This window comes from Bos mutus, chromosome 5 (assembly GCF_027580195.1).
Source record: "Bos mutus isolate GX-2022 chromosome 5, NWIPB_WYAK_1.1, whole genome shotgun sequence".
NCBI classification, from domain to species: domain Eukaryota; kingdom Metazoa; phylum Chordata; class Mammalia; order Artiodactyla; family Bovidae; genus Bos; species Bos mutus.
Window position 1 is genome coordinate 104,878,280 of NC_091621.1, and position 25,024 is coordinate 104,903,303.

The 25,024-nt window shown below is 60.3% G+C and overlaps 1 protein-coding gene across 2 annotated transcripts in view; it reads right to left on the minus strand.

The window, feature by feature from the left end:
• Positions 1–3,062: 3,062 nt before the first annotated feature.
• The window catches only part of PRR5 (proline rich 5), a 53,047-nt gene continuing 31,085 nt past the window's right edge, over positions 3,063–25,024 (minus strand). For both annotated transcript variants that reach the window (XM_070371458.1, XM_070371459.1), the window contains 7 exons: positions 20,383–20,463; positions 18,457–18,505; positions 16,969–17,026; positions 12,189–12,280; positions 11,719–11,859; positions 5,484–5,619; positions 3,063–4,002 (listed from right to left, as the gene is read on the minus strand). In XM_070371458.1, the coding sequence (XP_070227559.1) occupies positions 3,524–4,002; positions 5,484–5,619; positions 11,719–11,859; positions 12,189–12,280; positions 16,969–17,026; positions 18,457–18,505; positions 20,383–20,463 (1,036 nt within the window). In that variant the 3' untranslated portion in view covers positions 3,063–3,523. The remainder of the gene's footprint in view (positions 4,003–5,483; positions 5,620–11,718; positions 11,860–12,188; positions 12,281–16,968; positions 17,027–18,456; positions 18,506–20,382; positions 20,464–25,024) is intronic.

Consider the following 25,024-nt stretch of genomic DNA (forward strand, 5'->3'; position numbering starts at 1 on the left):
CCCTCCTATTTCAGACTACCCTGTCCCTCCTCCCATGCCCAACACAGGCTGACATAAATTCCCACGGTGAAAAGAGTAATGTCAGCATGAGAAATATTTTTGTGATGATGTTGATGACACTTTACATTTTTATAGCTTTTTGCAGCCTGTTAAAGCAATTCTGAGCTCTCTGCAAACACATTCATCAATGAGAAGGGGTCTTGGGGCTGAAACCATTAGTTCATTCATCCATTATCACCTTCAGGTCAAAACCCATTAAGTGTTTGCTGGGCTGCACAGCCTGTCAACTGTGCAGAGCTTCTTCATGAAGGGTGCTTGGTAACTCGGGGTTCATCATCTACAGCCCCTGCTCTGCGTGTGTCCACAGCGCACAGACGAGCAGAAAAACATCGCCAGTCACAGGATATTACATCTGGAAAGACCCGCACTGCAGATCGGGAATCTCGGCCCAATATGACATAGCAAGGTCATGACCGATTCAGGATCAGAACCCTGGGTCCTGGCTCTGCCCACGAGGGGTATGCAACACACGTAAATATATAAAATGCCGTCACCCAGTGTCAGCCTTCTCTCTACCCACAGACCACCTTCCTCTAGAGTGTTTGGGTAAGAGGAGTGTATCAGTCAGTCACGCCAGGTATGCTGCAGTAACAAACATCCCCGGTCTCAGGGGCTTACACCAACCTGGGTCTACTTCTCACGCATGCTGCCCATCCACAGCCCCCTGAGAACCGGCCTACTCTAGCAGCCTCATCTGGATACTGCCAATCTCCACGCAGAGAAAAGGAGAGCTCTGGAGGATCTCTGCCTGGCAATGAAAAGATCCAGTGCCAAAGGGTCCCTTTGCTCAGAACTGGCTGGGCAGACCTGGTCACAGCACACCACCCAGCCCCAAGGGGACTGGGAAATGTGGGCCTTCTGTGTGCTCGGAACCCGAGCGCAGCTGGTATTGGGTGTAGCTCACAGCACGTGGACCCCCAGGATCTGGCTGAAACGCAGATCCAGCATCAGCAGGTGTGGGCCAGTCTGAGACTCTGCATCTGAGAGCAAAGGGGAGCGTGGTCAGGAGGATCCCCTGGAAAACCTACAACCAACCAACTAGCAAAACACAAAAATAGTGAGCCGGTCTCTCGAACCCCAGCCCTGGAGATGCAGACAGATGATCCACTGAATAAGGGTCCATGCTAATCAACCTTCAGTTAACAAGGGAACCAGCACGTGCTGGGCACTGAGCTGTGGCCGAGGGCTCAGTGGGAACAGGGTAGGAGCCTTCCTGCTGCACGGGCTGCCTTCTCATGGCGAGATAAGTTAATAATGAACTTATTTCGGCAGGAGGATTTCCCAAGAGCTCATGAAGCATCTCTCGGGCTCCAGGCAGCTATATTAATAGGTTTTCCACTGTGTCTCTCCACTCTGCTCTCTAAGACAACCACATGTAAGCTTCTGATTCCACAGTTCCTGTTTTCAGGTCTGAATTTCAGACTGACCAGTGTTGTGAATCAGTGGGGAAATGGGTGGCGGGGGAGGGGTGGGAGAGGAGACCATGGCTCAGGGGTGGGAGGTGGGCAGGTGATGGAGCAGACACAGGGCTACAGGCCGGCCTTGGCCACAGCTAGCCTGGAGCCTGGCCTGAGCTCCCTGAAGGCCAAAGTGAGACATGGTCAGTGGTGCGACCTTGAGTGCCGGGTTTGGTTCTCGGAGGGGACACCTGGGTTTCACCTTGAACCAAGGCCCACATGTCTCTCTCTGATAGTTCTATGGATCTAGAGGCACCAGGAATACCTGGTCTTCGAATCTGAGTTCCCTGGTCCTGAGTTTTCATTCATAATTTACCAATCCATAGCAAGACACTTTGATGCAGAGCACTTTAAACTTTTTCTGAACAAGGTTGGGTATAAAACATGGATACGCTCAAGGCCCACCTTGGCAGCCTGCCCCTTAATGGGGGGCTTGGGGGCAGCCCAGGTTGGAGGCCCCGCCTGAGTGCCCCAGAGCTGCTGTGGGACCTGGGTTCAGCACCTACACCCGCTGGGATTCCGTTTTCCTACTGCCACGGAGGCACATCTGGCAGGTGTCTGGGGGCGCCCTTCCTCCCAGGGTGGAGCAACCTGTCAAAGAGCTCAGAGGCTCCTATGAAGTTCACGCCTGATCGTGGGGCCATGTGCCAGCCAGTGTCAGAGCCCCCAGGGATCAGATGGGCCTGGGGTGCTCAGATCTCCAGCGCTGGGGACATGAGGGCAGAACAGGGCCTGAGGGGCCCTCCCCACTGCGGGCAGAGCGCAGGCAGCCAGCTCCCCACCTCGACCACCACCCTCCGCCTGGTCCTTCAGTTTAGAGGGAACCGGTGCCATAATGCACTCGCTCCATCCCAAGCAGGTCCCAGGCCCAGCCCGGGGTTCCATACCGGAGCTGGGAGCCGAGCGGGCTGCTTCAGCAATCTCAGCCCCACCAGCCGAGCTGAGTGGCTACATCCTTGTTGTTCTCGGACCAGGCACAGGCTCCTGGCCCCATCTCCCAAGCCTGCTTCCCAAGGCTGCTCCCTTAGCCACTTCTCCCCGGGACCTTCTCAGTGCTGGAGTGGTCACAAGGCCCTGTGTGGTCAGAACATCCCCAGATCAGACCGCAAAGCTGAGCTCCTGCACAGCCGCCCCCTGGGCACCCCACCCTGGGCTGGAGCAGGGGCTCCTGGCCTGTGTCTCCCACCAGAAGACACTCGTCCGCACCGACAGCTCCGCGTGCAGACCCCCAGAGGCTGACACTTGCCACCAGGCATCCATGTGGCAGTACCCATCACACCGGCTCACCTGCCCTGGGTCCATCCTGTTGTCTGCTAATATGTCACCCAGCCCTCACGTCCAACCAAAAACTGACTCCATGGGAGGGGAGCCCTTGGAATGGGTCACGGTCTCCCCCGACCCCCGGCCAGAAGGTCCCCATCCAGCGGCTCAGAGCTGACCTCCAGAAACAGGAAGGGGAGGCCCTGGTGAGCTGGTGACCGGCCTGGGGCTGAAGACCCTGTAGGGATGTCCGCGGAGCCTGGCATCACAGACACAGCTCAGGAGCCAGGTAGACAGGTTTTATTCCACCCAACCCCTGCCCACGGCCCCCCTGGGCAGAGCAAGGGCAGGCTGCTCGGAGGGTCTGAGGCAGAGTGGCGCACAGGTGGTCTCGCTGTGGCCCCAGGCGAGTGACAGAGGGAAGGTGGGTCAGCCACCCACCCTGGCGTCGCTCCAGGGGCCTGGCCAAGCTGAGGGGTTCACAGTCTCCGTGGTGTGGATGCTGGAGGGCTGGGGTGCGGGCCATGCCTAGACACGCACACAAGGCTGCCAGGCACCTGATGGGCCCCCAACGCCCCAGAACAAAGGTGCCGGGGGTGGGTGGGGGAATCTGGCAACAGTCTTTCTGACAAAGACAGGAATGCCAAAGTGGCCGACGTCGACAGGGATCCAGACGGGAGAGTAGAAAACGCTCGTGCTCACGCACTGCACACACACGCGGGTTCGGTAGAATCTCGAGGCTGGAGTCACACGACGCTCTGCCGGCCCCCCGCCCCATCAAACTCGGACGTGCCCGAGCCCCCGCCCCGGCCAAAGTCAATGAAGATCCCCTCCGAATCTGAGTCGACCGACTCCAGGATCTGGTCGACCAGGTTCTCGGGGCTGGAGGAGGCCGGGGAGCCGCGGGCCACGCCGGGGCCGGGCTTGGGGGGCTGGGCCGGCGGGTACAGTCTGTTGGCGCAGGGCCCCGACGGGGGCGACGACGGGGAGGTGCCGAAGGCCCCAGCGGGCCCCGGGCCGGGCGTGTCGGCGAAGCCCTGGGGCTCGGGGCAGGACGTCATCCCGGAGACCGAGTGCCGCCGGACGCCCGCGCCGCCCGCCGCCGCGCCCTCGGCCTCGTGCTCCGCCACGGGGTTCAGCAGCGGCGTGTTGTAGCTCTTGGAGCGCACCACCGGGTTCTTGGCCAGGACGTCCCCGGAGCGGGAGCGCCGCAGGTAGTGCTTCTCTGCGGAGAGACCGGCGGAGAGAGCGTTATCAGGCATGGCTGGCCAGGCGCGGGGCAGCCCCGGCTCCCGCACCCACCGCGCGCCCGGCTCTGCACCAGGCTCCGCTCCAGGGAGGGGAGTCGGGCCCCGCCCCCGCGGACCTGTGGCCATCCTGGGGGCGGGGGTGTCCCCGGGGTCCCCTCCTCCTCTCCTGGGGCCGCCCCCCTCAGCCTGGACGGGGCGGGGGCTCGACGGAATCGCCCAAACATTTGCACACGTGCGCGGGCCTCCTCCTCCCGACCCGCAGGAAGTCACCAGGTCCAAGCACTTGCTACACGCCAGCACCTACCCATGTGGACAGAGCCCCGACCCTCAGAGCTGCGGTCCTACTGTGTGTGTGTGTGTGTGTGTGTGTGTGTTGGGGGGAGACTAGAAACCCCTTTTGGGGGCCACAGCTCGGGCAACGGCAAACACTGAAATGGGGCAGAGGATGAGGGCAGGGCTGGGTTTATTCTTAACCCCGGGGAGAGGACGGCCATGGGGGCGGGGCTCAGGCTCCCCAGCTCAGGACCTGCGGTTCCACACAGCGACCACCAGGTGGCAGGGCTGAGCGTGGCCAGCGGCCCAGGGGCCATTCCCGGACCACGGGAGACAGGCTCCTTCCTGGCCTGGCAGGGGTCTCGGGGTCCAGGGCCGCAGGAGCTGGGGCGGCTCAAAATTTTCCTCCAGCTGCTGGGGCCCACCTGAGCGGAGGCATGCCGCTGGGCAGGTTTCAGACCTGCAGGTGGATGGGCCCTCTGGACCTACCTCATCCCAGGCCTGGTCCTCCCTGCCCTTGAGCCCCCGGCCTGGCCTTCCCTGAGCGCCTCGCCCATGGCGTGGGTCACTTCATGTCACCTGGCAGGGGTCACCTTGGGCACTCATCTGGGGATGGTTTACTCACTTGTCTGTGTCCCCTGGTGGCAAGAACCCTTGACAGTGGGTGTGGTCCCCCCGAACCCCAGGACCAACAGCAGAAGCTGGCACCCAGCAGGTGCTCAGCTGACACTGCTGACTGAACCAAGGGGCCCCGGACGCCCAGGCACGCCCACCCCGTAATCCCTCCACACCCCCCGGGAGCCCCCAAATAAGCCTGCATTTCTTGGGCTCTGGGCCATTGCACGTGCTGGGTCCTCGTGAAACCCCGACCCCAGGACTGAGCATGGACGTGACTTCTGTGGGGAATCCAGGGGCCTCTGGGGGGCTCTCAGAGGAGCCACGGCAACACCACTAATGCTGTCTGCCTATCAGGGCAGCCCTTAAAGGAGGGACCCCCAGGTGACCCCCCCTGTGTGCCCAGTGACCTGCATGCCACACGGCCAGTGGGTACTTGGGGCAGACCTGCTACATCTGCACCTCTGATTCGGTCTGGCCTTTCACCAGAGGCTGGGGTTCCCAGGCAGAGGTGTGGATGGGGCCAGGGGCCACCCCGCCCTCCACCCCAGGCCCAGGCGACCCCTACCCAGGATGCAGGAGTGTGTGAAGGCCCCCTCGCCAGAGTAGAGGCCGTAGGTGCCCAGGTAGGGCGACACCACCTTCTGGATCAGCGTCTCCAGGCGCAGGTAGTCCTTCGTCACGCCCCGGGACTCGTGCACCCCCTGCGAGAGGGAGAGGGCAGGAAGGTCACTGGTCAGCCTGTCACTCCCAGCCGAGCCGGGCGCAGCTCAGAGGCCACCACGAACGGCCCGACCCACCCCCTCTCTCCGGTCCTGGCCCCCATGGTAGGGGCCACTGCACCCTCCCTTTCCAGGCGTCTCTCCAGTTGGAACCTCTGAGCCACTTCCTGCTTCAACGCCCTCGTGGGGGCCCTCTGCACACAGCAGCTGGTGTGGCTGGGAGGCTGAGATGTCCATGGAAAAGGCTCTGAGGCCAAATCAGGACAGGTACCCTGAACCCCCACCCGGACAGCTGTGTATCCCCTTCTGTGAGCTGGCTTCCCAGAGGCTCTGGGCAGTCACTGGGCCAAGCTCATCGCCGGGGCCCCCTATCTCACCCACTTGTCCCGGGGAGCACTGCAGGCAGGCAAGGCTGCCCCCAGGGGCGGGGCCCTGGTCCAGGTCCGCATCCCAGCTGGGGGGTCAAGCCCTGCCCATCTGATAGCACCATCCATCCCCTCCCACGCTGCCAGGTCCTGTCCAGCTCCTCCCAACACGTCCCCTCACTCGGAGCTTTAAAGGGCTCTCCACCTGCTCCCATTTCATTGGAACCAAGGCCTGAGCATTGAGGCTGCCCAAGGGACAGCCTTGGTCTTGCCCACAGCTGTGAGCCCCGGCAGAGGGCTGGGCACACAGCAGGATTTAGTGAGCTTAATCAAGGTTGTTTCCGAATGAATGGATCATTCTCAAAGGACTGCCAGCAGTTAAGAAACAGGACACACCCAGGTTAACGTTAAATGATGGTTTAAAACAGGAACAGAATACAGCTCTATGCTGCCTATGAGAAAGCCACTTAAAGGATAAAGACATGCAGACAAGAATCTGGGAGGGAACGAAGGAGATTAAACGTGTTAACAGATCACAGCTCACCAACCGTGGCAGGGAAAGCCGTGTCAATTTCAGACAGGACCGACTTCAGGCCAAAGAACTTGGGCAGGAATAAGGAAGATCCCGAACTAACAATAAAGAGGTTGATTCTCCAAGTTGATACAACAGTCTCTAATGTGAACACACCTAACAACAGAACAGGAGACTACGGAGGCCAAAAGTGGTGGGGCTGCAAGGAGAAGCAGAGAGCCCACAGCTAGAGACTCCGCCCTGGGCTCGGAAACAGACCCAGCACAGAAACCCAGGAAGGACGTGGACAGACTCAGCACCACCGTCAACCAGCCGATACAATCGACGTCTACGGACAACTTTGTCCAACAGCAGAATCCACATTCTTCTCAAGCTCACATGGGGCATTCTCTAAAACAGACCATACTCCAGGCCATGAAACACACCTCGACACATTTGTAAGGACAGAAATCAACGTCTACTCTCAGACCACAGAAGAACTAAACCAGAAACAGAATAACCGATAATCTCCAAATACACGGAGATTAAACAGCTCACTTCTAATTAACACGCGGGTCAAAGAAGAAACCTCAAGACCTATTTTTAGATATTTTGCATTAAGTGAAAACCTAACATCCAAATTTACGGGCTGCATCAAAAGCAGTGCTTAGAGGGAAATTTAAAGTACTGAAAGGATACATTAGAAAATAAAAAAAGTCTAAAATCGACTGTCTAAGCTTCCACCTTAGGAAACTAGAAACAAAAGCACAAGCTCAATCCAAGGTAAGCAGGAAAAAAGAAATAGAGCAGAAGTCAGTGAAACAGAAAACAAAAATGGGTAGAGAAAACCAACAAACCCAAAAGCTTTGAAAAGATCAATAAAATCCACAAGCCTCTAGCCAAGCTACTGAAGAAGAAAAGAGAAGATAAAAATGACTAATATCAGAAATGAAAGAGGGGAGACTTCCCGAGTGGGTCCGGTGGTTAAGACTCTGCTTTCAAGGCAGGAGGCATGGGTTCAGTCCTTGGTTGGGGAACTAAGGTTCTGCATGCCAAAACCTGCCGGGAGCCATCTCCCGGCATATTGCATATTGAGTGCAGCACTTTCACAGCATCATCTTTCAGGATCTGGAATAGCTCAACTGGAATTCTATCACTGCCAGGAGCCAGTGGCAAAGGTCATGAGGAAGGAGGCTCGGCATACGCAAAGGCGGGATCGAGCCTCAGGAGTCCCCCTGGAAATTCTCGAGCATCTACTCCCAAAACCAGAGTCTGCCTACTTTCTGCTTTGTGCTCTCACCTACACCTCTGACTTTACAGGGGGCTGTCCCCCACTACCTCTCTCTGAAAAAGAGTTAACTTATAGCTCCAGTTAATAAAGTTCCTGAGTGTGATAGTGTTTCAACCTACAAACTCCTTTGGAAGTCCTCTAGCCTGCCTGAAAAGGTTTTTCCAGCCACAAGTGATTGTTCAGAGCCTCCCAACTGTGAGAGGCATGAGATGTTCTAAACTGTCTAAATACAGAGTCCTTTGAGAAGTTAAAAGATTGATTAGAAATTGTATTGAAGGGTTTTTCACTTGTTGGGCCAATGTTTGCTGCTAAGTCTCCATATCCCTTACCTGCTGTGTCCCTGGCAGTGTATTGATTAATATAATTGGTGTAAGTAGTAGCTTTAATGTTTGTAACCTTGGACCCTTGAGTTAATTCTTTTTTGTTGTAGCCCACTACACCTTTGCCCTATAGGAATGCAACTTTAATGCTTTTGGAGGGTGGCGCCTGCCTAATCACCTTTAGAGAAAAATAAGTTTTCCGAAGAAAGGGTCTTAAAATGTTAACAGGCCTCCGGGCCAGAAGATGATGCAAATCACCTAAACTTTTGCATATGATAAGTTTGCAGGAAGAAAGCCTGGCTTACTGCATGACTCTACCCCTTCCCCCATTATCCTCTATGCATGCTAAGTCACTTCAGTCGTGTTCGACTCTGTGCGACCCCATAGACGGCAGCCCACTAGGCTCCTCTGTCCCTGGGATTCTCCAGGCAAGAACACTGGAATGGGTTGCCATTTCCTTCTCCAATGCATGAAAGTGAAAAGTGAAAGGGAAGTCGCTGAGTCGTGCCTGACTCTTAGCGACCCCATGGACTGCAGCCCAACAGGCCCCTCCATCCATGGGATTTTCCAGGCAAGAGTACTGGAGTGGGGTGCCATTGCCTTCTCCATCCTCTATGCATAACTTAAGGTATAAAAACTACTTTGGAAAATAAAGTGCGGGCCTTGTTCACCGAAACTTGGTCTCCCCATGTCGTTCTTTCTATCACCTTCTGGCTGAATTTTTCCTCTGAGGCGGGGAAGCTCGTCAAGCCTACTAATTTTGCCTGGGCTTCTAAGATTTGACAGGGGAGGCCTTAGTGTCTCCTCTCCTTCGGGAGAATGGGAGGACGCCTGCGGCCTTCGTAGGTGACGTAAATTCCCTGCTTTGTAATTTTATTCAGCCTCTTTTCTTCACTGAATTTTCCTACTGAGCTATCCTTATTTCAGCCTCTTTTCTCCACTGAATTTCATCACTGAGCTATCCTCATTCTATTACTCTTTATATCTTTGATGAATATTTAAATAAATAGGTCGCCGATGCCGTCTCTCCTTCGAATACCCTGGATCAGCCGGGGCTGGACCCCGGCAAAAACCCAACCCAAAGCAAACAAACAGAAACTCCCACAAATAAACAGACAAAACGAAGAAATGAAAGAAGGAATGTCTTATTACAGACCCCAGAGTGACGTGCGCTCAGTCCTATCTGACTCTCTGCCACCCCATGGACAGAGGAGCCTGGCAGGCTACAGTCCCGACTCAGGGATGGAACCTGCATTGGCAGGCAGATTCTTCACCACTGAGCCACCTGGGAAGCCCCATGGATGCCCCCGGAAGTCATCCAGATGAACGTGGAGTTGTCCCCGCCCCCCCAACCACAGTACTGTGAGTGAGGATGTTACTGGTGAGCTATGCTGGCCGTTGCACAAACCGTATGTCCCTTCATTCCCAGGACTTGTTTATGAAGCCTGGTCTCTGCTCCCCACTGCACAGTGAGGAAACGGGGCCCCGGGGCTGCGTTATTTGGGTGAGCTCAGATGCAGGGCTTCTTCCCCGGTGGCTCAGATGGTAAAGAATCTGCTGCCATGTGGGAGACCTGGGTTCAATCCCTGGGTTAGGAAGATCCCCTGGAGAAGGGTATGGCAACTCACTCCAGTATTCTTGCCTGGAGAATCCCCATGGACAGAGGAGCCTGGTGGGCTACAGTCTGTGGGGTTGCAGAGTCGGACATGACTGCTATTCAGCTTCCAGGACCCCGTGAAAAGGAACTGTGACTCTGGAGGTGGAACTCAGTAGGCTGGGGAACTCAGTGCACTTGGAGAACACAGTAGGCCCTCAACACACGCTGACCAGGTCCATCTGGGGCTTGAAAACTGGGGTCAAGTTCACCGCGGGGCTGGGACAAGACCATGCAAAGTGGAGGCCAAGACAAGAGCAAAGGGCCGAGGCTGGTGTGCGGATGGCAGCCAGGCAGGGCAGGACGACGCTGGGGGAAAACGGGCCCAAGCCCAGAAGCTGCACGAGGCAACAGGGACCACCAGGGGTCAGCACTGCCCTGGCCCGGCCCCCACCCAGGGGCTGCTCCTGGGATCGAAGTGAAGGCACTCAGTCGTGTCCGACTCTTTACCACCCCGTGGACTGTAGCCCACCAGGCTGCTCCATCCATGGGATTCTCCAGGCAAGAAAACTGGAGTGGGTTGCCATCTCCTTCTCCAGGGGATCTTTCCAACCCAGGGATTGAACCCGGGTCTCCCGCACTGCAGGCAGACCTCTTTACCGTCAGAGCCACCAGGGAAGCCCTCCTGGGATTAAAAAAAAAAAAGCAAAGGTTAGTCCCACAGTCACGTCTGACTCTTTGCGATCCCACGGATGACTGCCAGCCTGGCTCCTTTGTCCATGGGATTTTCCAGGCAAGGATACTGGAGTGGGTTGCCATTTCCTTCTCCAGGGGATCTTCGCAACCAGGGATCGAACCTGGGTCTCCTGCATTGCAAGCAGATTCTTTACCAACTGAGCCACTAGGGAAGCCTGGGATCAAGGTGACACCTTATTCCTCGGCTAGAAATCCCAGCGTCGTCACTTCCTGCCCCCAAGAACAAGCACCACGGAGGACTCGGCACCAGTTTCTTCCCATCATCCTTGAACTTGCCGCCAGGGAGGTGGTCCTACTCCATCACACAGATGAGGAGACAGGCTGAGATGCAAAGTCCCTCCAGCTGCTCCCTGCCCCTCGCCCACCCGGGGCAACCCAGCCAGTTCAGTTCAGTCGCTCAGTCGTGTCCGACTCTGCGACCCCACAGACTGCGGCATGCCAGGCTTCCCTGTCCATCACCAACTCCCGGAGCTTGCTCAAACTCATGTCCATCCAGTTTGGTGATGCCATCCAACCATCTCATCCTCTGTCGTTCCCTTGGATCAACAGCCCCACCCATCAACAGAAACCCAGCTGGGTTGGACCTAAATCCCTCTGAAATCCCGACTGCAGGCCTGGCACCCTGCTTCACTGCCAGGACAACCAGCTCCCACTGAGAGTAGCCCCTGGACCCTTCAGCCCTCAAGGTTCACTAGCCCCTTCCTGCCCTGCAATCTTCAACGAGCTGCCCTGGGTCTCCCAGCTGACCAGCCTCACAGACCCTAATTTAGGAGGACTCGCACATGCACGTGTAGGTTCAGGACAGTGAACTGGGTTTGGAGCCTGTCCGCCTCGGGCGAGCAAGGACTCTTCCCTGTGAGCCTGTGAGGCGGGGTGGTTGATGGTGCTCCCCCCGAGCTGTGACAGTGAGGTAAGCCGGCTCACTCTAGGGTGCTGTGCTCACCACAGGGCGTGGCGGTTTGAAGAAAGGTCCAACAGGAAGGTCTGGAATTGCTGTGGGGAGTGGGAGGTGGTGGCCCCCAGCCCCCCCGCCGGATGGGGGCACGTTGGGGCCCAACCACGGGGACACTCCGTCCGCACACCCCGGCTCCCCGCGGGGTCCCAGGCTGGCCTCCTCCTCTGCCCCGGCAGCTTCCTCTCCCTCCCAGGTTCTTCCCGAGGGTCCCTGCTTGGTGGGTCTCACATGGACAAGAACCAGGCTCTGTCCCCAGGGAGCCTGCCCCGGTGCCCGAGGCCCCACCCACCTGCAGCACCAGCAGCATCTGCACGATGGCGGGGGGCACACGGGCGTGGGCCCGGGCCAGCGCGTCCTCCAGCTTCACGCCCAGGGTGATGGTGTTCCGAAAGTGCAGCAGGGCCAGCTGGCGCACCGACGGCTCCTTGCCCTGCAGACACGCGGCCGCCGCTGTCACCGAGACCCCCCAGGACACTGGGACAGACCCGCTGACCCCCAGGCCCCCGTCCACCCTGCTCTCCTCCCCAGACGACCCTTGTTCCGAGGAGAGAGGGCCCCACGTGGCTTCCTCGGAAGAGGGAGGGGTGACCGTCACACACAGAGACCCTCCTTCGTGTGGGATACTGAGCATTGCGCAGGTCTTCCTGGAGTCCTGGGGAGGCGGCTGCCTTCCGTCCATCTCGGGAGGAGGCGGCGTGCGCAGGCGAGGCGGCCCACGGAGAGCGGAGGCGCGCCCACCTCCAGGTCCCGGCCGCTCACCTGCACGGGGTAGAAGACCGCCTGCAGGGTGGGCAGCACGTCGCTGAAGAAGAAGTCCCAGGTCTCCGCCAGCGAGTCCAGCAGCTTCTGTCCTGTGGGCACAGGGACCGTCATCACCACCCCAAGGGCGCCGGCAGACGCTTCCTGTCTTCCCAGGTCACACATCACCTCCTCGCACCCGGGGGAGGGCACGGTCCCGGAGCTGACGCAGGGCTCTGGAGGTCCCCCCCGCCCCACCCCCGCCAGGGCGATAGAGCGGGGACCCCCTGCTTCTCCTCCCGGTGCCTCAGTTTCCCCACAAAAACAATGGGGCTTGGGGTAGGGGGTGCCCTGTGGCCCAGGGCATGGGGCTCTGTGCTCCACTGCAGGGGGTGTGGGTTTGATCCCTGGTTGGGGAACTAAAATTTGCAAGCTGTGAGGTGCCGGTGGCCGGGGGCGGGGGCTGTTAATACTCTTCTCCCAGAGCTGATGGAAGGAAGCCAGACAAAGCAGGGCCTGGGGCAGAGAGCGTATGGGTGTGTGCGTGTGTTCCTGTTTGCACCACACACAAGCCCCCGGGTGCTCCACTCACACGCTCGTCTCATCCACTGCCCCCCAGCACCCTGTCTCTCTGTCTCCCCCAGCAGACACTGGCAAGGCACCTACACTGTGCCAGGCCTGGCACCAGGGACCCAGCTAAGCCCCTAACTGCCCAAGTCCCACCACGTTGACAGACAGCAGCGATCGGGGCTGGGAGCAGTGCGGGTGGGGAGTGACCCCACCAGGCAGATGAAGAGCTGGGCTTCAGAGAGCGTCTCTCCCTCCAGGGCCTGCGTCCCCACCACCTGGAGCTGCCTAGGGTAAGCCCTGGGGAGCCAGGATGACGGCCTTCAACAGCTGAAACCCATCCCAGGCAGGAGGGAGTCAGGCAGGGAGGGCTTCCTGGAGGAGGTGCTAGCCGAGGGTTTGCCTGGTGCCCTGACACCCTCGGCAGACGGAGGCAGACGTGTTGGAAGCAGGCGTTTGGACAACGGGAAGGAGCGACACCAGCCACAGGTGGACAGACTCTCAGGGGAGAGTCCCTGAGATGGATGGATCCAGCTGGATCCGCCCTCCCCTCACCCTCAGGGGAGGGACATTTTGAGGTGCCCCTGCGCTGGCTCTGGGCATCCCCAGGAAATGCCAAGTGCTGAACCCTTAGCCCTTCTGCCTGGAATGAGCGGAGAGCCGGGGTGAAGGCTGCCGGCTCAGGACGAGCAGGCCGCTGGGGTGTGTCGCTGAGGCCTCTGCTGCTGGCGGGGACCCCCAGCGGGAAGCCAGACCAGCTGTCGGCTGGGGACACACGGGCGTGGTGGGTCGGTGTCCCTGGGAGCCAAGTGGCCAGGGCTGCAGATTGCAGGTTGGCCAGCCTCCCAGACCACACCACCCATGCCTGGCTCCTGGAGGTTTCCCTGGGAACCAGGTTGGTGAAGGGCCCTTGCCTTTTAAGTTCCCTTTCCCTGCGTTCTGGGGTGCCCCCCCAACCTGTGAAGTCCCCCAGTCTGTGGAGATGCCAGGCTCGGAGAGGGCAGCTTGGCGGGGGGAGGGTGACCGTGGGGAGGAGGGGGTCTCTGCATATGACCCGTCTGCCTGGTGGCCAGCTCCCGGTCTTCCCCGGGGGCTCCACAGCGGGCTGCCTGGAACCCAGGACGGTGGGTGCCCACCCCCTAAGGAGCTTGGCCTGCACACAAAGGTCCCTTGAGGTCCCCGCCGTCGCCGGCGAGAAGAAAGGCGGCTCAGTTCCCGGGCGGCCGTGGGGCGGCTCTGGGCGTGCGCCAGCCCGGCGTCTGGCGGAAACGCAGGGGAAAAGGAGATCTTGTAAAACCGAGCACGAGCCGGAGCAGAGCTGCACGCAGACCAGGGGTCAGGAGGCTCAGCCCCGTCTCTTGGCTGGGCGCTCTGCTGCCCGGGGACTGGGGGCGGGGGCGCTGGGGTTGTCAGCCGTGAGGCAGGCACGTGGCGTTAAAGCCCGGCCCTGGGGGGCCCCCATCAGCCCAAGCCTCAGTGTGGTCCTCTGCGAAATGGGCATGATCCGCGTGTCCACACTCAGTAGGCTGAGCGCTGCCATGTAGCAGTCGCTCGCTGTTAGCCTGACGCTGACCGGTGGGCCTCTGTGGTTCGCAACCAACCTGGCAGGATCAGGACTGCCCAGGGGTTGGATAGCCCTTGAGCCGGTTCTGGGATGGGGGTTTGGTCAGCCTGTTTGCCTTCCTTTGGTTTGATCATGCAGGCCCCGGAGACAGAGATGGGCCGGGCTGACCTCAGCTCAGGTCTCAGCCTGAGGCAGCGAGACCCCGGGGACAGCAGTGACCCCAGGGCAGCTGGAAGGGCCACCACCGCAGGGGCTCAGAGCTGAGCTCATGAGGGTCACTGCAGTGGAGGTGGGTGGCCTGACCTCTAACAAGCCGGGACTCCTGCAGGACAAGGCCAAGCCCAAGGCCTGGACCCTACACGAGCCCCTCGGGTCCCCCTCAGAGACCCTGAGGGTCTGCCTGCTGAGAAATGACCCGGCTGCAGCGGAGTCCTTAGAACTGTCACCTTCAATGGGTTCCCTAGAGAGAGATGCCATTTCACGGCCCCTCGGGGCTTCCCACATTTCCAGGAATCAGTCTGCTCAGGAGCAACGTTCAAGGCCTCACTGGAGGCTGGAGTGGGCAGGTGGCAAGGTCCTGGGGCTGCCCCGCGTGGGGCCGCCTGCCTCCCAGCAGAGGCATGGGCTGAGGACGTGGCTGGCCACAGGGAGCAGGCTTTGGGACTTAAACTGGGGTAGAAGGCAGTGGTGGGGTGGGCTCCCAAGGCTGCCTCTCGGGGTGTGGCTGGCCCCTGTCCCCACTGCGTGGGCTGGAGGAGGCCACATGTCCTCCTGAAAAGACCACATTTCAAGGCCTGACTCCATGCAGCCCTTCCTGACTGCCAGGTGGAGCCAACCCTCTCTTCCCCAGGGCCTCCCTTCCTCCTGACACCGATCACACTGGACTGTCGCTGTCTGCTCCACATCTGTGTGCCCAGCTGGGCTGTGAGCCCTTGCCAGGCAGGGCCCAGGTCCACCTCCAGCTCCCCAGAGGCCCCCCGGGGCCTGACCTGTAGTGAGCACACTGATGGAGCCTGTCTGACCCCCACCGAGGTGGGGACAGAGGGAAACGACGTGTCTGTGGCTGGCTGGGGATTGGAGGCCGGGCCCTCTGGCCCCCAGCCTGGGGCTCTGTGCCGGTCCCCAAGGCCAGGGGAGGTTGGATGGCGTTAGTGCTCCCTGCTGGGTGGCCTGGTGGCCACGGCCATCATGGGCAAGACTCCACCAAACTGCACAAAGCGCCTCTTCTCCAAAGGGCCCAGCTCCCTTGGGCCGGAGCTGGTGGGAGGGCAGGCATTGCTGGAATGTGCCGAGTCAGGAGAGGGGAATGGGAGGGCCCCTCCGCCAGCAAATCCTCCTGCCGGCTCAGGTGCCACCTCCTCCAGGAAGCCTGCCCAGATCCCCAATGGCCTGTGCCTCTTGTCCCCACGTCTGTGGTTCTCACGGCCCTTCTCAGGCTCCTGCCTTGGCCGCTTCCACCCGACAGAGGCAGAGCTGGTGCAGAAGGGACAGAGGACACAGCTCTGAGTTAATGCTGAGTGCCCCAGGCCTTGGTCTCCATCTCTGTGAAATGGGCTAAGGCCCCTGCTTTCCAGGGTCAGTAAGGATGCAAGGGGGAACCTGGAGCAGCAGAGAGAGGAGTACAGATTCGGGTGCCGGGCTGCCAGGGAGGGGTCGTGTAGCCCGGGCGAGTGACTCAGCCCCCCTGTGCCTCAGTGTCCCCAGCGTTCAGTGGCTACAACGATGGAAACTTCTGCATGGGTCTGTCAGGCGATCCAGGAGTTGGGTGATGGAAGCTGCTGGGATGAGTCCAGCACCCGTGTGGGGCTTGGGTCTGGCACAGAGGGGCCTGCCCCGCACGGGGCGGGGCACACAGCAGGCCCGCAACAGCACATAATCAGCCTGAGCTGGGTTCTCTGCATAACTCGATTTATCTCTATGCCAAGTCACCCCTACCAGGAGGCAAACACACTACATTTATCACCCTCCAGCCCACAAACATGGGGAACCCAAGGTTTCTGGGACCTGGCCTGTCCTTCCAGAGCTCTGGGCCCGGTCAGGCGCCTCCCTCTCCTCGCTGAGGGCCGCCGTGGGCAGAGAGGCCAGCTGTGACTCCTGGCCCGGTCCCTAGAAGGGCAAAGGGGATACACTCTGGACCCGGATGCCCTGGGTTCCAATCCCACCTCCACCTCTTAAACACTGTGGTTCTGGATGAATTGAGGGCCACTGCTGCCCTGTTCCCAGCTATGAAATGGGTACAATGACCGAGAGGCCTCACAGGGCCCCAAACCGCGGCCGGGAGCCCAGGTCAGCTGCTCCTCTGGCCGGGGGCTCCCTGCTCTGCCATGTCCCGGGTCTAGACCACTCCCCCTCTGGTCCTCAAGGATCCTGATGGGGGTTCTCCCAGGCTGCTGGGACGGGGTTCCTGGGGGCCAGAGAGCCTCGTGGGCAGTGAGGTGAAGCAGAGGCTTTCTCCCCGACATTCCTTGGCCCTCCAGGGGCCTTCCCAAGATCAGATCTGGGCCCCGCTGCCCTCGAGGCATTGCTCCTACCCCTCTGAGCCTCCTCGCCCGGGAGGGCCACCCCACCTTCCCAGAGCCCTAGGTGGAGCCCAGGTGAAGCCAGGGTGCCCAGGAGCCACGCCCTCAAGCAGCCGGCACCCGCTTCCGGCCCCAAGACCACCACACTCACCCTCGTAGAAGCGGATCTTGTCTCGCAGGATCACCATGCCTTTCGTCAGCAGCTGGTTCTGCAAGGCCCATGTGGAGATGCCGTCACCGCCCCGGGGTGGGGGGACCCAGGGCCCCCAACACTTACTTCCCAGCAGGCAGCTAAGGTCCTGAGGGGAAGGGGCTCACCGATGACCCACAGCCCGCCTGCCCCAGAGCTGGGACCTCAGCTCCTCTAGTGGACAGGGGTACTGACCCAATCGGGCTGTCCTGAGACAGAAGAGGGTAAGGAACCCCCAACCTGCCCCCCAGAGACGGGCCAGGCTGGGGTCTCCTGCTCCAGGCTGAGCGGGTGGGCAGGTAGCTGCCCCTGAACCGCACGTGGAAGGAGGGTCTTTCAGGCAAGAGGGGCTCCGTGACCAAAGGATGGCGTGAGCGTGGCCATGGTCCACCTGAGGCTCAAACGGTAGCCCCCGGGACCACCCCTCAAGCAACACCAGGTGGCTTTCACAACAGCTGGAGCAGCCAGAGAGCAGGAACAATCCGGGGGCCAAGGACCAAGGAGCAGCCCCGGCCCACGAGGGCATGTCACTCGGCTGCAGAAAGGGATGAGGCTCTGACACGGGCACGACGTGGAGGAGCGTCGACAACGCTGTGCTCAGTGAGAGAGGCCAGGCTAAAAGGCCAGGGGCTGTGCAGTCCCACCACACAGGTGGATCCAGGCAGAAAACAGATCAGCGGTGGCCTGGGGCTGCGGGGAGAGGGGAAGGGGGCGAGGACAGGGTCTCCCTTCGGGGTGACGGAAAAGGCCTGGGATCAGACAGTGGGGACAGCCGTCTGTCCCCCCGAGAAGAGCTGTGAGTATGCTGACTACTGCACTGCACTCTGTTCAGAGGCAGGCCATGCAATCTATCAGTTTACACCTCAATAAAGCTGCTACGTTAAAAAACCAACCCTACACCCACAGGATGGGGAGGGGCCCCAGGCTGGTTCTCACCCCCCGCTCCTGGGCCTGCATGTGGACACCCCTGCCTGTACCACCTCGGCCTTCCTGCCTGTGCAACCTCGGGGGCCCCGGGCCCAGTGTGTTCATTCTCTTTGCAGGCCTGTGGCTTCCGCAGCACCTGGGAAAGGGCGACCTCGGTGCCGCCGGTGCCGCGCTAACACTGTCACCACACAGCTCAGGGTGACACGGCCCAGGGCTTGTAGATGAAGAACACCGGGACTCTGGGGACCAACCCTGGTCTTCCAGGAAGAGGCGGACCACCAATCACAAAAGTGACCTCGAGCCCTGTGCCAGGCAGGGCTCTGAGTCCTCACCTGCCTCTGATCGCGTAACCGCCCCAACAACCTGAGCTGGCTGGCTGGGGAAACTGAGTCAAGGCTAGGTAGACACCTCGAGCCCAGCACGCCACGTGCCCACCGGGAGCAGGCACCCCCTTCCCACCCTGTCCTTTCCAGCCAACTCAGGAAGCAACCCCGGGCCTGATGGGGAGCAGAGCACACCCACCTGTAGGTACTCCGTGAAGAAGGACCCCAGCTCCGTCTTCAGCAGCTGCCTGTGGGGGTGGGGTGGCAGGAGTCAGAGACCTCATGGTGCTGGTGAGGGTGGGGGTGGGGTGGGGGCCGCCTGCAGCAGGAGACCAACCCCTAGGCCCGGAGGATGTGGCCAGATGCTTCTCCAAGATAGATGAGTGGCCAGTAATGTGGGGGAGGTAGTTATCAGTCAGGTCAGGGGAAGGCTGACCACTGTCAGTCACCAGGGAACCAAACCCAGACCCCGACACCCGCCCTGGTGGTGTTAGAATCAAGGCCCCAGGCTGTAACACGTGCAGGGGAGAAGCTGGGGAAAACGACCCCTCATACTCGGTGAGAAGGAATGCAAGACGGCGCAGCCGCTGCGGATAATGGCTGGGCAGCTCCTCAAAAGGTTCAGTGTAGACCTGAGGTTCAGTGTAGACCCCCGAACCCCACCCTTAGGTGCAGACCCTGGAGCAATGGGAACAGAGGTCCACGCGAGGTCTCCTACGAGGATGCTCCCAACAGCCGAAAGGTGCAACCCACCCAAACGTCTGTCAACACAGGACTGGGGAAACAAAAGGGCGTGTTTTCATACAATGGGGTATTATCCGGCCATAAAAAGAAACAAGGCGCTGATACCTGCTCCAGCCCAGACGAGCCCAGGTGTGGAGGTGCACTGGGCCGAGGGCAAGAAGCAGACGCCAAGGCCACGTGCATTATTGTATGACTCCATTTACAGGGAACATCTGGGCAAACCCACGCAGATGAAGTGGACTGAACCTCCCAGAGGCCGTGGTGGTGGCAGGGGGTGATAGGGAGTGACTGTTAAGGGGTCTGGGTTTTTCTGTGGCAGGGTAGGGGGGTGGGGGGTGATGAAAATGTCCTGGAATTAGTGCTGGCAGTGGTACAAGCTGTTGAATGGACTAAGAACCACTCAACTGTACACTGTAAAAAGATAAATTGTACTTAAAAAAAACAAACATATACGGGCTTCCCTGGTACCTCAGACAGTAAATAATCTGCTTGCAACAAAGGAGACCCAGGTTTGATCCCTGGGTCGGGAAGATCCCCTGGAGAAGGAAATGGCCACCCACTCCAGTATTCTTGCCTGGAAAATCCCACGGACAGAGGAGCCTGGTGGGCTACAGTCCATGGGGTCGCAAAGAGTCAGACACAACTGAGCGACTAACACTTTGAAGGGCCATCTTAGGTCTTCAGGGTCAGGGTGGGGTGACCCTGTCCCAATCCCTCGTCTACTCCTGCCCCGAGCTCACGAGGTTTGCTGCCTGTTTACCCCAGGGCACAGGGACAGGATGGCACTGGTCGGGGCATAAGAGAGAAGGGCATGGAGGTGGGAAATGCCTCCTTGAACAAGGTAGCTGTGAGGCCCTGGGCAAGTCTCTCGACCTCTCTTGAGCTCAGCCTCCTCCAGTACCACGTAGGACTAATGCCTCGGCCTTCCCAGATGCCCTCCACACTGGTCTGTCCCAGCTCCCGCAGCCGAGTTCAGTTCTCAACTGTTCGCAGGAAATAAGGGGGGCGTTCAACTGGGCTGTAATGGCCTTTCTGGGAACAAAACTCCCGTCATTAGGCAGGTGGGTCCTTCCTCTTTTAACAGAATAAATATCCTTCGCGATGCTCAACGGCAGCTGGGAATGTGGGCGTCATCTTGAGCCACTGCCCAAGTCCCTCCCCGTTTCCCCTGCAAAGCGGTCCTGGACCAGAGAGCGGGGTGTGAAGGCCACAGGACACGGCTGGGGTCAAGGGTCACAGAGCGGTCACCGCCCACCTCAGCTCTAAGGGTGGAACCTGGGGCTAGTGGACAGGGGGGCCTGCCCGGGGTCCCCCCTTCCTAGCACAGCCCTCCCACCGCTCCCAGACTCGGGCCCGCATGACGGGACAGATGGCCACTCACCGGACACCTTCGTTCAGGCTGAAAAGCTCCTGGTCGGGCAGCCCCTTGCGCTGGAAGACGGCGATCACCCCGTTGTGGATGCTGCAGGGGGAGGTTGGAGGCGGAGAGGAGGGTTGCCGACCAGAGGCCCTGAGCCCCAGCCCGCCTTCCCTCTCCCGTGGCGCCCTGCCCACTCTGCTCAAAGCTGGGCAACGGCCTCTCGCAGAGAAGCCAGGCCTGGAGCACACAGGTCGGCCGCCCCCATGGTACCCCATCTGCCCCAGAGCCTCAGATCCCATCTCGAGCTCCAGGCCTGTCACCGGTCACTTCTCCTGGAGCTCCCAGGTACCTTCCACACACTCTGCCTCCCTTCCCGTATCCCTGAACCCTCTACACCCAGGCCAGAAACTAGGGAACACCCTGTGATGGCCTCCTGCACCCCCGAATATAACCGCCTTGTGCTTCCAGGTGCCCTGGAGCTGGCCCCTGACCCCCTGAACTGGGTATCTGTGCTGTCTGCACCTGGCCCCACTGGGGAAGCTGCCCTCACCACAGGCCTTTGCTCATGTCCCTCCTTCAGGGCCCAGGCGGTCTCAGTGCTTACATTCCATCAGTATGCAGCCACGTGTTTACAGGTGACTTGTTTGATCGACTGGTTCCCACCACCATCTGTAAACCTCAGAGCACAGGCCCTGCGCCATCAGCGGCTGCGCGCTCACGCCTGGCTCAGAGGAGAGCCTGGTAAGTGCTGTTCGGTCCTTAAGTCGTGGCCAACTCTTTGGGACCCCAGGGACTGCAGCGTGCCAGGCTCCTCTGTCCTTTACCGTCTCCCGGAGTTTGCTCAGGTTCAAGTCCATTGAGCTGGTGATGCCATCCAGCCACCTCATCCTCTGCCGCCCTCTTCTCCTTTGGCCTTTAATCTTTCCCAGCATCAGGGTCTTTTCCATGAGTCGGCTAGCGACATTCATCCTGACTCTTCCAGGCCCTCCAGATCCAACTGGCCCTGAAGCCCTGCCCATCTCTACCCCCGAGATCTCCGCTGCGCCATATCTTTCCTTCACACTCACCCGACCTCTGACTGCACAGTCAGCCTCACTGCACCTGCCTCCACCCAGGGCCCTGCAGATACAGCCTAAAGCCTGAATGTGGCATTCAAGGCTCGTCTGGAATGGTTCCTCCCCACCAGGCAGAGTACTGCTGCCATACCTTAGGGTCTTTGTATCCATTTCTCCTAAGGGGGTGGGTGGGGGTGGGGTGGTCCTCATGCTATCTACTAGGCAAGTAACTATTCACGCTGGAGCTTTGGCTCAGAGGCCACCGCCTCCAAGAAGCCCTCCTGACTTCCTCCCTTTCCCTCACCTCCTGGCACTTTGCCATTTACTTCCACATTAGTTCCTGCCACCGGCCATAAGCTCCCAAGGGTGAGAACCAGGTCTGGTGGCTCCACCGCCCTCCACTTAGGATCCGGTTGCTGCTGTAAAGCTCAGCACCATAGATTGCTTCTCGGTGTTTAGGGACAGCCGGACACTGGTTGCTGTGCATGTGTATCATGGAGTAGGCGGCGGCCACCAAGCTCCCAGAGCCTTTGTCTGTTCTCCCCAGGCCCACCGTTCCTAGTAACGTGGACTAGGACGTTCCTAGTTCCTAACGTTCCTAGTAAAGTGTCCACCCACTTTGCAGATGAGGAAACTGAGGTTCAGAAGGGCCAGGTTCCAGGAGGCCACCAAGCGCACCCAACGCTGCCCTTACTTTCTGTGGAGCCAGCAGTGGGCAGGGCTGCCAGCTTGCACCCTGGAAGAGGCAGAGCAGGGGCAGGGCCCACACACCCTGGGTGGGTGACGGCGGCTCTGAGCAGTGCAGGGACATGCCTGGGGACCAGTCCAGGTGCCTCGTCCCCTGACCTGCGGCCCGACCACCCCGGGGCCTGCTGCTGGAATGCCGCTTATTCCTGTGGCCAGGGCCACACGCCCTCCCACTTGCTTCCTGCCTGAGAAATGGGGGTCACAAGCGTGCCTGCCCCTAGGCTGCCGGGAGGATGAAAGCCTGGCCAGGCCCGAGCCTCAGTGTGGTCCCAGCTGGGATCACGCTCGCCTCCGTCAGGAGGCCTGTGTGGACCCGGCCTATAGCTCTGACACAGTCAGGCTGTTCCCCATTTACAGGCTAAAAAAAGTAAGAGTCTGTTGGGAAGTCAAACGGCCACAGGAAGCCGGACTGCAGCTGCCACCCTGAAATCCGAACAGCCGGGGACTCGCGCCCAGTGGGGCTGTGGGGGGTCAGCCCCTCCTAGTCCTGCCGGGGGTGGGAGCCCAGGGCACTGGCATGTGGGGCCCCATGGGGCCTGGCCACTGTGGAGGCTCAGAGGGGCCTGGCTGAGTCTTCCCTGCGGCCCAGGCCTCCGTCAGGCTGAGGGGACGGCCTGCAGGAAGGCCTCATCAGCCTCCCGGGCCTGGTCCTGCTGTTCTCAGCAGCCTCTCCAAATCCTTCCTCCTCTTCCAGTGAGCGTTCTGGAGGAACCCCAGCCCGCTCTGGTCCGCTGCCCAAAGGCCACCCTAACCATGTGGCTTTGGACGGGAAGACCAGCTCTTGGGAGAAGCCTTCTGGAGGCCCTTGGGGGTCCAGCACCCACTGGGTCACCTGCACCGCCCCCTGCCCTGCCTCAGGCCTTCGTCCTTGCTGTCCTCTCTCCTGCAGGCTCACCATGAAGTCAGGACCCTCTCCCCTCCCACCTGTGTGGGGAGTGTATTTGACCCTATCTTCTTCTGCAAGAGGAGAGGTCTGTCTCGATTATTGCCTACTTCTCGCAGCCCAGGCCTCACACCACTCTACGTGTATGCAGAGCCCTGCCCAGCCCTGGGGTCCCCCTTGAGTTCCCCAGCCATCCTGGCCTCCTGCTTTGTGGACCCCGATCCTGCCCTGCCCATCTCCAGCCCCCATGCTGGTCTCAGTTTGCACCCCAGCTCTGGGCTCCCTGGCTGCACACCTCTGCCAAGACTGGACCACTCGTGCCTCAGTTTCCTCATCCGTACAATGGGACTCATATAATCACAGCCACTGTAGGAGACACTGGGGAACAGATAGCGCCCTGTAGGGTTACGTGTGTCACACATCATCAGAGTTGACTGTGGGGGTGGGGGGGCAGAGGGTGCCCCTAGAAGCATCCACCATGGCTCTACCATCTGCCCTGGGTTTTTCTCCATCTCCTTCTAACCATGGCATGAGGTGGGGACTATGACAGTCCAAGCTGCAGAAGGAAACGGTGAGGCTCAGAGAAGCCAGGGCACACCCAGTGTCATACAACTTGATGCCTGGTGGGGCCAGAAGGAAGCCTGGGGCCCACCGTCCTCCCACCCCATGTGGCTGCTCCAAATGGGGGTGGCGGCCAGGCAAGGTCTCTGCAGCTGATGTTCCACGCTGTTTCTAAAGTTTTGAGTTGGGTCAAGAATAAAGCCCTGCTGGGATAGAGAGGAGACCGGGGGTAGTGGGATGGTAGTGGAGAGGCAAGGCCCTTGTGGGTCTTCTCCCTTCAAAGAGAAGTGAAACCCCAGCCCATGGCCTCCCTGAGCAAGGCAGGCAGGCCCAGCCGGGACACGGGCAGTGGCCCAGTGGAAACCGCAGGCACCCAGGGGCCCGAGTAGAGACCGACCCGTCACCTCCTCTTGCAGGGAGGCCCTCTCCAGAGCTCCCGCCCACCTAGGGAGACAGGATGGCAGGAACCAGTCTCAGCACCTGTCACCCGAGCACAGGGCGAGGAGAGAAGCCTGAACCCCTGGGTGAGGCTCCACGGCCCCCACGATGGGGCCCAGACCTGCTGCCCTCAGGGCTGGCCAGGGTCCCCGTGCTCAGGCTAGGGGAGGAAGGGCTGACTGTGGGGCTCTGGGGGGACCTGCCTTGGCTGCCCTGGCGTGGGCTGGTGCCGGTGTGGGGCCGCCAGCAGGTGGGACCCCAGCAGGGCGGGACCCCGGCCGCACCTCTCACTGTCACTCATCCGTCCATGTAGGAAACTCTGGCAGAGAGTAAGCAGGCGACAAACCCTGGCAGGTCACACAACACATCTCTAGGGACTCCTGGGAAGGCTGGGGCCAAGGGCGAGGCCTGGAGGCGCAGGCCTGCCCCTTCATGGGCCCTGCTCTGCTCTGGACCTGCCTCTGGAGCCTCAGGAAGCAAGCGAGGAGTGCAGGCCTCCGCCAGGTGCGCCCTCACCCTCTTAACTGCCTGGTGCCCCAGACTGAGTATGTGGGAGCGGCGGGGATGCCAAGCACAGGCCCCCACTGGCCTCCCCTTCCCGCTCCCAAATACCAGTCACCCTGGAGGTTTTAGCCAGCCTCCTTCGGCCACCCAGAGACCCCCATGAAGTGGTGGCAGGAGCTCTGGACTTAGAACTGGACAGGTCCCCCGCCTCCGAGTTCTCATCTGCAAGGTGGGGGCAGGAGTCCCACCTTGCAGGCTGCTGCAGGGAAGGAAGGCAGCCTCTTCCACGCCCAGGGTTGGGACAGGGGCCAATACCGGTTGGGGGTGGGCCGCATCGGAGGCATGCGGCGTTCAGGGCCCAGGAGGAGAGCCGGGCACAGGATGCTCTGCACTCCCCGCCCCCCCGCCTCACTCCTCCAGGACCAGGGATGGGTCGATGAGCAGGGCGGGCTGCAGCCTCTGGGCTCTCACCGCC